This window comes from Bos grunniens, chromosome 6 (assembly GCF_055505025.1).
Source record: "Bos grunniens cultivar Pamir isolate PY7600 chromosome 6, Bosgru_T2T1.0, whole genome shotgun sequence".
Lineage (NCBI taxonomy): Eukaryota > Metazoa > Chordata > Mammalia > Artiodactyla > Bovidae > Bos > Bos grunniens.
The window spans coordinates 45,576,406-45,588,722 of record NC_141170.1 but is presented as its reverse complement, the minus strand read 5'-3'; the positions used below and the strand labels follow the sequence as shown (position 1 = coordinate 45,588,722).

The window sequence follows — 12,317 nt, the reverse complement described above, 5'->3', positions numbered from 1 at the left end:
TAGATGCAATCTATTTTGTTACGAACAATTTAAAAGTAAAGTATCTGTAGTTGATCCTATATGTTAATCTTCAGGGTATTAAATTTTTCTTAGCTTTTTTTCGTAACAACTTGACTGATACACAATTGATATACCATACAATTCACTGTGAATTGAACTGTTCAGAACACTTCATATCAATGGAATCAGGTGATACGTGGCCCCCAGTGGCTACCTTCTTTCATTTATGTTTTCAAGGTTCAGCCACATCAAGCTTACAGTACTTGTTTTCCTTTTGTTGCCAAATATTACTCTAAAATGGGTAAGCAACACTTTGTTTTTCTATTAGTTAATGGATTTTTGGATTATTTCCACTTTTTGGCTATTGTGAGTAATTCCGCTATTGCCATTCTTATGCAAGGTTTTGTGTAGACATATGTTTTTGTTTTTCTTAGGTAAATATACACCTAGGAGTGGAATTGCTTAGCCATATAGTAATTATGTTTAATCATTTGAGGGACTGACAAGCTGTTTTCCAAAATGGCTGCACTATTTTACAGTCCCACCAGCACTGTATTAGGGTTCTAAATTCTCCAGAACCTAACAAATAAATGTTAACATCTGTTATTTTGATTATAGCCATCCTGGTGGGTGTGAAATCATCTCACTGTGGTTTTGATTTACATTTCTGTTGACTAATGATATTGTGCATCTTTTCATGTGCTTGTTGGCAATTATGTATCTTTTTACAGAAATACATTTCAACATTTTTTAAGTTATCTCAGAATTCTTCCAGGCTAAAGTAGGCATCCTGTTGCCATGAGCTATTTTTGTCTAATCTACAGGTACCAGCTAATAATAGCTGGATAGTTACTAGGAACACATTTCACACTTATCACCACATTCTTTCTTTGTTTCACTTTGTCTTTTCCTTTCCTCGTTCCATGGGTTTTTTTGTTTGTTTTTTGTTTTTGGCCAAGCCACGTGACATGTGGGATCTTTAGTTCCCCTACCGGGGATTGAACCTGTGCCCCCTGCAGGGGAAATATGGAGTCTTAATCAGTTGACTGCCAGGAAAGTCCCTCCTTGTCCCTTGATATTAGGTACATCTGTTGCTGTAATGCATAATATAGACAGAAGAATAACATATTTATTGAAGGCTCTATGTGTCAGGCACAGGGCTGAAGGCTGTCCATGTATTATCTTAATTTAAATTCTCACAATTCTAGAAAGTGGAGGTACTGTTACTTTTATAGATAAGCAAGCTTGCCTGAGGTCCTAATTGTTATCTTGTGGCCAAAAAAATAGACAGATGTCAAGATTTTTTTAGTATATTTTGTGGTCAACAACCCATGTGCAAAAAACACAAATTTTCTGCCTTTGAGACTTAAATTCCTTAAGTCTTAAATTCCTTAAGAATCATTGTTCTCTTATCTTCAGTTGCTGTCAGTCCCTGTGGCTTTATGAGTATAACTGGGACTTCCCTGCTGGTCCAGTGGTTAACTCCATGCTCCTAGGGCAAAGGGCATGGGTTCGATCCTTGATCTGGGAACTAAGGTCTCACATGTGGAACTGAGCAGCCAAAAACCCCCCCCAAAACTCAGTATTAAATAATGTATGTATTGTTAGTGAGAATTGTAATTGCCTTATTTTATCATTTGAACATTAATCACTGTATTTTTGTAGGTGAACGTCCATATAAATGTGAACTTTGTCCTTACTCAAGTTCTCAGAAGACTCATTTAACCAGGCATATGCGTACTCATTCAGGTTGGTAAAAAAGGGGAACTTTTCTATCATTTTTAGTAAACTACCATTATTAAGAAGTTGTTCTATACCTGGAACTGGGTCATTTCTTATGATTTATTTTTAATGTAATTTGGTATTTATATATTTTTTAATATAAATTCAGTGTGTGGTTGCTGGGTTCCAGGGATTCCTTGTTAGTTGTTCCTGACATTTGGTTTTGTTCTCTTGAGAATTGTTAAGGCTTCCAAAGATTGATTTACAAAAACCAAACTTTAAAGAGTGATTGATAATCCATGATTCCAATTTATTCACTTATAATAAATAAAATATAGGACTGTAACACCTGGGAGAATTGTCCACTCTAGAACTGAAATGACCATGATCACTGTCCAGAACTGGCCCCTATTGTGAAGGTATGGAGATGGCAAAGTTAAAAAGTATTTACGTAGGTGGTCTTGAATGGATAATTATTTCATTTTTGCCACACTGACCCTTGGGAGGTCCTGATATGATCCACAACTCTTCCTTTTCTAATTCTCAGTAGATATGTTACCATTTCATCTTGGATGAAATATTTAGAACTGGAGGGAATGCATCCAATTTGCATGTCCCTTTGTAATATTTTTGTAGGTATCATACTGGATAGTGCTTCCATCCTGCTAGCATAGGGATTCATTTTGAATATTTTCCAATTATGAGCACAGTGAATGTTTGTTAAAGGGAATTAACATCTTACTGAATTCTATCATGGACTACTTATTTTTAAGATGGAAAAATAATTTTTTCAGCAAAAACTATTTTCCTTCCACTGAGTACTTGGTGATTATTATGGAGGCACTGTTTTTTTTTTTTTTTTTTCTCTCTTGGCCAAGTGGCTTTCAGGATCTTAGTTCTCCAACCAGGGATCAAACCTGTGCCCACTGCAGTGGATGCCTGAGGTCCTAACCACTGGGCCACCAGTGAATTCCCTGAAGGCACTATTTTTAATAGCTGGGTCATTTGAAACATATTATGGTTTGAGAGTCTTTTTGTGAAGTTTAGAATAATTTTTTTTTATTCTTTGTTATTTTTATTTATTTATGTTTTTTGGCTGCAGTGGGTCTTTGTTGCTGCACTTGGGCTTTCTCTAGTTGCAGCGAGCAGGGGCTACTCTTTGTTGTGGCGCATGGACTTCAGTAATTGTGGCACATGAGCTGAGTAGCTCTGCGGCATGTGGGATCATCCCAGACTGGGGATCAAACTGTTGTCCTTTGTGTGTTGCAAGACAGATTCTTAACCACTGGACCACCAGGGAAGCCCTAGAATAACTTTTTAAACATATTTTATTAAGGTTTAATTTACCCACACAAAAATGCACACGTGTTAGGCATATAGGTCAGTGATTTTATGTATGCTTTCTCTTGTTTGACCGCCATTTTGGTGTAGACATGAAATGTTTCTACTACCCTTAGAAAAGTTCCCTCCTTACCCTTTCTAGTCAGTACTCCCATATTCTTCCATCAAGTGATACTCTGATTTCTATTAAAGATTTAACATCCTTCTGTAAAATGTTTTTGAGAGTCATTCCATGCTGCGTTATCAGAATGTTGTGTTTATTGCTGAGTAGTACACCCCTATTACTCTTGAGTTAAAAGGTCCCTTGTTATTCTATCTGGGCTCTACTTGATAAGAATGTGTATAAGCTTGTAAAACTCTCTTGAATTTGCCTTACATTTATAAATTAATTTGGGAAGAATAAAACAGACACCTGGCACATTTATAAAGATGAAAAACAGGTAGAAATTTTTACTAGAACTGGAAAAGGAAATTAAGTTAAAACTGTTGGTACAGGGCAAAATAATTTTCATTCAGCTAGGTATTAGTAAACTAGTCAACTTGATGAATTGATCTTCCAGTGCAACAGATTTAATGGCAATAAAGCAAAAATAGGGGTGGGGTGAATGAAGCAAATAAATGATGCCATTGGAACAGAGTACTAGGAACTCCATTTCTTCATCATTTCACAGGTGGATGCTTGCATCTTGCTTGATGCTGGCTATGAAAATGCTCTCATTCATTAGGGCTTAAAAGTGGTGACATTTTCTTTATAATTCTTTTAAGAGCACAAATATTTTCCTAACGAGATCAACTTCATTCATCAGCTCTTTGTTTACTCAAAGGTAAGGTTATATAGTAAGGCAGGATAAGCACCTGAAATCTTCCTTTGTGTTTTATAATATACCAGTTCATTCCAAAAGTCATAAATTACAGGTAATATGTATTGACTGTTTGGCCATATGTTCTACACTAAGTGCTTTATATGGATTAGATTATTTATAGCTTAAAACATAAGAATAGTTTAGTTAAGATGAGGAAATAGAGCCTTAGAGAGTTTTCAGTACCTTGCTTAAGACCTCACAGTAAGTTGCAGAGCCCATACTTGATCCCTGTAGGTATTCTTACTGTAGAACAAGTTCTTAACCGTTATGTCACATATCTTGTTTCTGCCATTCTGTTTCTTTATATATTAAGTAGATGTTTGTCTCCATTGAAGTCATTCAATGGAAAGGACAAGAAAGGGCCAAGTGGAGAGTAATGTAGCCTGTTGTTAGAAACCTCCCTTTATGAATCTGTTATTGGACTAATGTGGAAAAGAGCTTATAGTTTGACATACTTGGATAAGTTTTTGTTTTTGTGGTCAAGTATTCTGTAATCAGATATCTTCTAATCTGTAAAGCTTACTATCTATGGTTTTACTTAATGTCTGAGTAGTTTTGCTTTACGAAAAAATTTAATAAGATTTTACGTGAATTTGAGAATGTTGAGAGATGAATTTTCATAAATGTCAATTTCCATTTTTCTGCTATGCATTCCATTGGACCAGTGGGGTATGGATACCGTTTGGTAATATTTGCTAGAGTGTGATCTAGATGGGTATGTATTCAGGTAGAATGAGTTAAATCTTATGCCTTTAATTTGGGAGTGGGAGGGCTTCTGGTCTTGTATGTGCCTGTGATTATAACTTGTGCTTATTTTATATGCCATATCTATTTGTATACCCCTGGTTTCTTTGCTTATTCGTTAGAAGAAAGTGGGAGAAAATCTAGAAAGGATTTCTGACTTTTTATACTTTGCTGTAGAATAGCAGCTCTGGCAGTGGAAAAATTTGCTGAGTGAAATCTGATTCAACTCTGCTATGATGGACAAAGGGTCAAAGCATTATTGTAAAGCTTTCACATAAAGGTCTGGGAGTGTGGCCTAGAGTATGAAGTATTACTTTTGAAGTCTCAAGGTTTATCTTAAATGTACGGGAATTTTATGTTCTGCTCCTTTATACATTTGTTTGAACTACATAAAAACGTTAATATGTTACCTTTTTGAGTGCCTTTGCCCAAGAATTAGCATCAAGAGCCTAAGTCACTTTTTTAGTAATTGTATATTTCTTGATGTACCTGTGTTCTTTAAGAGTGTTTGAGCTAACCTGATGAACTTTTTAGAAGATGATTAAGATAATTATTCCTTTGCTTAGGATGAGAATCAGAAGTCAAGGGATAGAGGAAAGATATACAAATAAATACGAAAGATATACAAATAAATATGGTAAATATAAATTGCATGATAAAGTCTTTATGAAATAGTTTTGGTGGTTTTATTTTATTTATCTATATCTATATCTATATCCCCACTTCTTGGTGAGCATATTTGAATAAACCTTGAATTCATTTCTTAATGTGTGCCTTCTGTAACATCTCTTGTCTACCTTCAGGTGAGAAGCCATTTAAGTGTGACCAGTGCAGTTATGTGGCCTCTAATCAACATGAAGTAACCCGCCACGCAAGACAGGTTCACAATGGGCCTAAACCTCTTAACTGCCCACACTGTGACTACAAAACAGCAGACAGAAGTAACTTCAAAAAACACGTGGAGCTACATGTTAATCCACGGCAGTTCAACTGCCCTGTATGTGACTACGCAGCTTCCAAGAAGTGTAATCTGCAGTATCATTTCAAATCTAAGCATCCTACTTGTCCTAATAAAACCATGGATGTCTCAAAGGTGAAACTAAAGAAAACCAAGAAGCGAGAGGCTGACTTGCCTGATAACAAACTCACCAGTGAGAAACCAGAAACAGAGCAGACAAAAGGAAAAGGGGATGTGACTGGGAAGAAAAATGAGAGGTCTGTAAAAGCGGAGAAGAAAGATAATGTTTCAAAAGAGAAAAAGCCTTGTAGTAATGCCTCAAGCCAAGTGACCACCAGAACGCGCAAATCGGCCATGGAAGGTAAAGAAGTGGATGTGTCCCCGGGAAACTGTTCAGAAAAAAGCTGCAAAAGCAAGAAAAGCAAAAGGAAGGTGGAAGCTGAAGCCCGTCCCTTACAAGAGCCTGTTAATGATGAGGAACCTGTGACAAAAAAGAAAAGGAAGGCAGAAAGCAAATCCAAAAATAGCCAGGAAGTGCCAAAGGGTGACAGCAAAGTAGAGGAGAATAAAAAGCAAAACATTTGCGTGAAAAACAGTACAAAGAAGAAAACTGTGAGAAGTAAATCATGTAAGAAAAGCAGCCAGCCTGCTCAGAGGCGGCCCACTCAGATGGAGTCTGCTCAGGTGGGGTGTGTTCAGACGGAGCCGCTGCCGCCTCCTTCTCCTCCCCCTCCCCCTCCCGTGGGGTGTGGTGAGGTCGAGGTTGTCCAGAAGGGGCCTGTTCCCATGGAGCCATCTCCTCCCATGGAGCCATCTCCTCCCATGGAGCCTGTTGAGGTGACCCCTGTTGAGATGGAGCCTTCTCCTCCTCTTCCTCCTCCTCCCCCAGAGCCTGCTCAGGTGGGATCTGTTCAGGTAGAGCCTCCTCCCCCGCCTCCCCCTGTGGGGGATGCTGAGATCGAGGTTGTTCAGAAGGGGCCTGTTGAGACAGAGCCTCCTCCTCCCATGGAGCCGATCCCCAGAAGGTCTCCTCGCAAAGATAATAGAAAGGAAAAGTCCAGCATGCTGAGTGAAATGGCACGGAAGGAGCAAGTCCTTATTGAGGTTGGCTTAGTGCCTGTTAAAGACAAGCAGCTTCTAAAAGAAAGTGCCAGTGCACAGGATCTCTTCCCACCATCACCACCCCTGCCAAAGGAAAGCTTAAAGGGGGAGGAATCGAAAGACCAAAATTTGTTCCCTGCAGGCGAAGGAAATGAAGAAGCCCCTCTTCAAAAAGTGGAAGCAGAAGAGGCAGGTAAGAGTCTGGCTGGTGTTGCTGCTGTTATCAAGGAATCTGCCAACACTTCATCCTCTGAAGAAAACTTGAATATGCCAGAGGGTGAAACTTCAGAGGATAAACATCAAGCTGAAGCTATGCTCTGTGAAATGGAGATGGACACTGATGAGAAGAAAGCAGAGAATTTCCCCAGCAGAGACTCGGCAGTTGAAGAACCAGTTTCACCACCACTTCCTGCTCTACCGCTAGAAAAACATGAAGCCGTGTCCACAACTGCTGTGGCCTCACCTCCTGTCACCGTGGCAGTAAATGAGTCTCAGGAAATGGATGAAGACGAAGGCATCCACAGTCATGATGGAAGTGACCTAAGTGACAACACGTCAGAGGACAGTGACGATTCTGGATTGAACGGTGCTCGGCCAGTTCCACAAGAGACCAGTGGGAAAGATGGAAAGGATGCCTTGGCTGTCAAAGTGGCCGAGGGAGATTTCGTTTGTATCTTCTGTGATCGTTCTTTTCGAAAGGAAAAGGATTACAGCAAACACCTCAATCGCCATTTGGTTAATGTATACTTCCTTGAAAAGGCAGCTCAAGGGCAGGAGTAATGAAACTCTGGTCAAGGCCTCAGTTCTTAGTGTATAAGGTCTCTGACATTTTATATTCATTTGGAGTAGTAGACAGCCTTTTGTTTTTAAAATTAATTACTGTCCAATCTTGATTTTTAAGTCCCACTCTTTTTCTTGGACTCCGTGTACCTACTGATGTACACATTTTAGCAAATCCAAGGGAGTTATTGTAGCAGACATCTAAATCTGTGAGCTTTTTTTTTTTTTTATCTGTTTTTGCTTTTAATTGAACTAAGGTGGCCAAGGTGGTATTAGAGCAATCTGTCAATTTGTTCAGCTATATAACTTAATCAGTTTTTTCCTCATGTCTGTGTTCCTATTTCACTTTAGTTTATTCTTCGTTTATAGCCCTATATAAATTGGCTTACTTAAATAGCAAATGACTTGAAGAATTTGCCTGCTTTATATAAAGTTAGCACTTTAAAATTGTTCTAGCGATAAGAAGAGAGACATTGAATTTGAAGAGAAATTCTCCCAACAATGGATGTTCTATCAATCCAGGTATTTACCTTCCTGAATTTTGATCAAAAATGTATGTTTATTTGTGTATGTGTTAATTGTCATAAAAACAATGATTTTGGTGGGTTTTTTTGTTTTTGTTTTGGTGCTTTAATGCCTTAAGATGTTGCACATTGTTTTTTTTTTAACCTATGCAGTTAAATTTTTTCTAGAAATAGCATTTGCATTGTAATACTTTATATATGCATGTTTATTTTGATCTCTCTGGAGGGATGCTTTTTAGTCTTGTTTGCAAAAGGGGCAGTTTTCTTTTTCCTTGCCGCAGTTGTCTTTTTTGCAGAATAGTAGTCTGTGCAAATTTGTGAGCAAATGAAAGATGGAGTTTAGTCCATTGATTTTGATTTTAACATCTATGCCAGAATCTGTATTTCATATAAGTTATTTATTTTAAATTGATGTAGTGAGTTCACACCTTTCAGTTTGAACTTTGCAGTAAATAAACCACTAGATCTATGTTGAATGGATTTTTATCTCAAATACCAACCATAAGTAAACTTTTTGGCCTGTCTTAGTACATCTACTTCCTCAATGTGTGGTGTTAAGTTGTATCTTATAGGAAACCTCTTTTCCTAGATGGTTGGTGTTTATTTATATGTCTGCTCCACTGAATAAAGAACTATAATTTTAATTTGGAAGCTGCAAATCTGGAACTAGGAGGCATAATTACTCCTTCAAGTTACACAGAGTATCAGTTTGTGAGATTCCAAAGCCATAGCAATTACACAGAAATCCTAGGATGAGAAAGGTAGTATGACTGCTGGTAGACCAGCTGCTCCTTCCTGTGAATATAGTGAAAAAGGCTGGTGAAAAACTGAAGTTTGGTCCAGATTAAAAAATCACACTTTCTCAGGGATCTCCTCCAATTAGTGGGTGTCCTGGCTATTATCGGGACAGCCTTTTGCTACAGCTGAGGCCCCAAATGAATATCTATTTTGGTGTTCCTACAGGACCACTTTGTATGGAAAAGAGTATGTGCCCCAAACTTGCTGGTAGGTTCTTTGGCCAGTCACCAAAGAATATGAAAGAATCTAACATAGGTTTTTTGTTTTTCCTTGTAAAATAAAGTATGATTCCAGTAAGGAACCTTGATTCTTCTTATCCTCCCAGGTTCTTTTCTGAAGTAATCACTTTATATATTGTTTGTTTTCTTTTGTTTGGTGGATCTCTGAGGCAGGTTTCAGGGTTTGGCAATGCAACATGAAAAATTAGGAAAAAGTATTAAACTGTGTGTGGAAAACTAGTTATTCTGAGAGTGGGTGTTTAAGGCAAAGGACATTTGAACTTGGAATTGACTGGGAGGCCAAAGATTTAAAGAAGCAGAAAATTTTCTCAAGATATGAGTAAGTTGTGTATTACTGTTGTGTGTTTTCTGTACATAATAGGGATTTGTAAATGATGTTGAATTCTAGGTGAATTCTCAGCTCCGACAATCATTGTCAAACAGATCAAGCTGCAGATATTTATGTTTTAAAACTTAAATTATAAAGCTAGTTAAACCTTTCTAACAACTAGATTTAATGTTCACTAGTGCATTTTATATTAAAACGTTACCTTTTCCAGTACATACAGAAATATTCATATTAAGTACAAATTGGAGATTGGGAATCAGTTTGGATTCTTTGATACCTCAAAAGAAAAAAAATTGACTCCTGGGGAATTGAATGTATTTTCTTATCTAGATTTTAAGACTAGAATGCCAAAACCAAAAATATAAAAGAAATTAAAACCCCTCATTAAAGTGATTTGTGAAAACATTGTTACTGGAAATTGAATGGACTTGAGGCCTTTCCTCCAGAAAACAAGGACTTGTTTGTCAGGCCTATATTAGGTTCTGAACCTTAGTGCCATGTATTTGTTCTTATTAAAAATCATTTGATTAAAAAATTTGTTTCATTGAAAAGTGTATTAGTAATATGAACTTCTGGTCTAGTTCTTCCATTTGAAAAATGTGCTGTTTGCATGGGACTATTTGAATCTTTTTTTTTTCTCAGTTTCCCTTCCACTGGATAGGATTGAAGCTAGACTTTTCCCTTTTGATAAAGGAATAAAAAGTAAACATGTTGTTTGTAAACTGATGTTTAGTATTAAAGGTTGAAATACTTAGAATACCTTTATAAGCCTAATCCTAGGTAGCTTTGTAAAATATATCTCTTACTTGTCTTCTGAACCTATATTCACATTGCTTTTCAGGATATTTTAAGTTTTTTTCCTCTTTTCAGAGCTGCTTCATTAAGGCTTTTTTTTTTTTTTTAAATTGAAGTGTAATTCATAAAGAGCTACTTTCTTTTTTTTTTTTTTTAATTAGACTTCTTTTTAACTATTGCCGGATGTTTTGCTCTAGTCTTCCAAGAAAGGCCATTTTATTTTTTAGTCACTTCTAAAGTCACATGGTCTTTAACTTTGGGGACTCTTGCATCTGAGTGCTAATTCAGATTTAAGCCTAAGTAACCTCATTGCCTCTCACCCCAAGAATGTTGACAATGGAAGAAATACTTTGCTGTAGTTCTGGACTAAAAAGCTGGGGAAGAAACTTCATTTTCTTTTTTGCACAAATCAGAAAAACAGCTACTGTGCAGAGTTTTCTTTTTGACTTCAGCTGATGAACTGGATTGATAGAGTTAATTCAGATTTAAGAGATTATCTGAATCTTGGTTTGAATAGATTTGGGATCTGCATGTAATATTAACTAGATCAGATAGCTTTTTTATATTTTCACATGTATACATAGGCTCTCCCTACCCTTGTCAACATCATTAGTTATTGAACTTTGTGAACTGGCATTGAAACATTACAGCAATATTTTGTTGTACCAGTTGTATAAACTTTTACAGTGCAATACGTGGTATTTTTCAGAGACAAACCAAAGGTTTATTTCTCAAGGTTCCTGCTGTTTGCTTTAGCAGCATTTGATGGAGAATCTTTTATATACATTTTTAATAGATGAAAAACCAGATTGCAAATCCTTTTTATTGTTTTTGTTTTTTGAAGCAAACCATGTACCAGGTTTTTGGTCCCAATTGTGTAGGATAAGTTAAATTGCATTCTATTAATCCATATGAGTGTATTTCTGTAAGCATAGTAATGTTGAAATAAAGTTTTAAAAAGCATGTTATGCCTTTGTTTATTTGTGGTACATCAAATGTTAAGGAGCCCAAATTTGTTTGGCTGGAACTAGAAGTAAATTAATAATTCTCAAAACATTTTCACTCTGATAACCCAGGGTAAATAGAAAGGTACTGAAAATCTCTGGGGATAACCAGTCTGTGGGTAGAAGTCCAAAGCCTCTCTTCCTATAATCTGCTTTCTGGGAAGTGGGTATGTAGTAGGAAGGGGAGAAACAACCTGAAGACAATTTATAGGAAATTATATACTTCCCAATCACAGGTCCCTTAACAGTCATCATCTACATGTCTGTTCTCAGTAGTAAGCCTGCTATCAGTAAATATTCACTCATTGGAAAAAGATGCATTGAACAGAAAATAAGATGAGTTACACTGAGTGTTCACTGAGTGCTAGGGCACTATTTTGACTCTAATTTTACTCTAATGGAAGTCTGAGAAGGAAATGAAGTCCAAGGGAAAGTGATAAGCCATATTATAAGGTTCTGCTTCCTATGTTACTGGAAATGACTGTGCTGTACGTTGAAAAACAGTGTTAAAGACCTAGGTATTTCTTAGATATTTCTGTGGACTTGAGAGAAAAGGGAGAACAAGTTGGAGAAACATCAGGAACAACTGGATTGCATTCTCTCCTGATGGAGTAAGTGACCTAAAAGTTCATGATTCGGAAAGGATATTTAAATGTTATTGATGTGCGACTTGTTTGTTACCTTTAAGTGTGTTACCGTAAGTGCGTTTTTCCAGTCCCTTGCTATTCCCTACTCAGAGGCTCACCCTGTTATGATTTTTACAAATATCCGTTTTTCACTTAATCTTTGGCCGTCCTTGTATTCTGCCCAGGGGGAGTTAACGGTACAGCAGAGGGCCCCCCTCCAAGGGTACTCAGCCTCAGCTCCATACAGGTAGGTTGGTGAAGAGGCTAACAGCAATGTACTGATCTTTGGTAATCGGGAGGTTTCAGTTAAACAAAATTGCTTATTTAAAGGATTATTATTGATGTTTGCTGTATCAAGTGCTCTGTGGCCCTTGCAGTTAGAGTTGGGTTCACTGTGGGCCTCTCTTCCTTAACAACTATAATTTTGCAAATACTTTTAACTTTGTTAAATCTGTTTCTTCATCCTGAAAATGAGGTCATATGGTACTTGTATC

General features: G+C 37.1%; 1 protein-coding gene across 5 annotated transcripts in view; it reads left to right on the top strand.

Annotated features, from left to right (window-relative positions):
* The window catches only part of LOC147370625 (RE1-silencing transcription factor-like), a 113,359-nt gene extending 102,203 nt beyond the window's left edge, over positions 1–11,156 (top strand). For 4 of the 5 annotated variants that reach the window (XM_086405598.1, XM_086405600.1, XM_086405601.1 and 1 more), the window contains 2 exons: positions 1,666–1,749; positions 5,474–11,156. In XM_086405598.1, coding sequence (XP_086261724.1) covers positions 1,666–1,749; positions 5,474–7,509 — 2,120 coding nt within the window. In that variant the 3' untranslated portion in view covers positions 7,510–11,156. Of the gene's footprint in view, positions 1–1,665; positions 1,750–4,612; positions 4,642–5,473 lie in introns of those variants that run through there. The other variant, XM_086405602.1, reaches the window with a different exon arrangement.
* Positions 11,157–12,317: the final 1,161 nt, after the last annotated feature.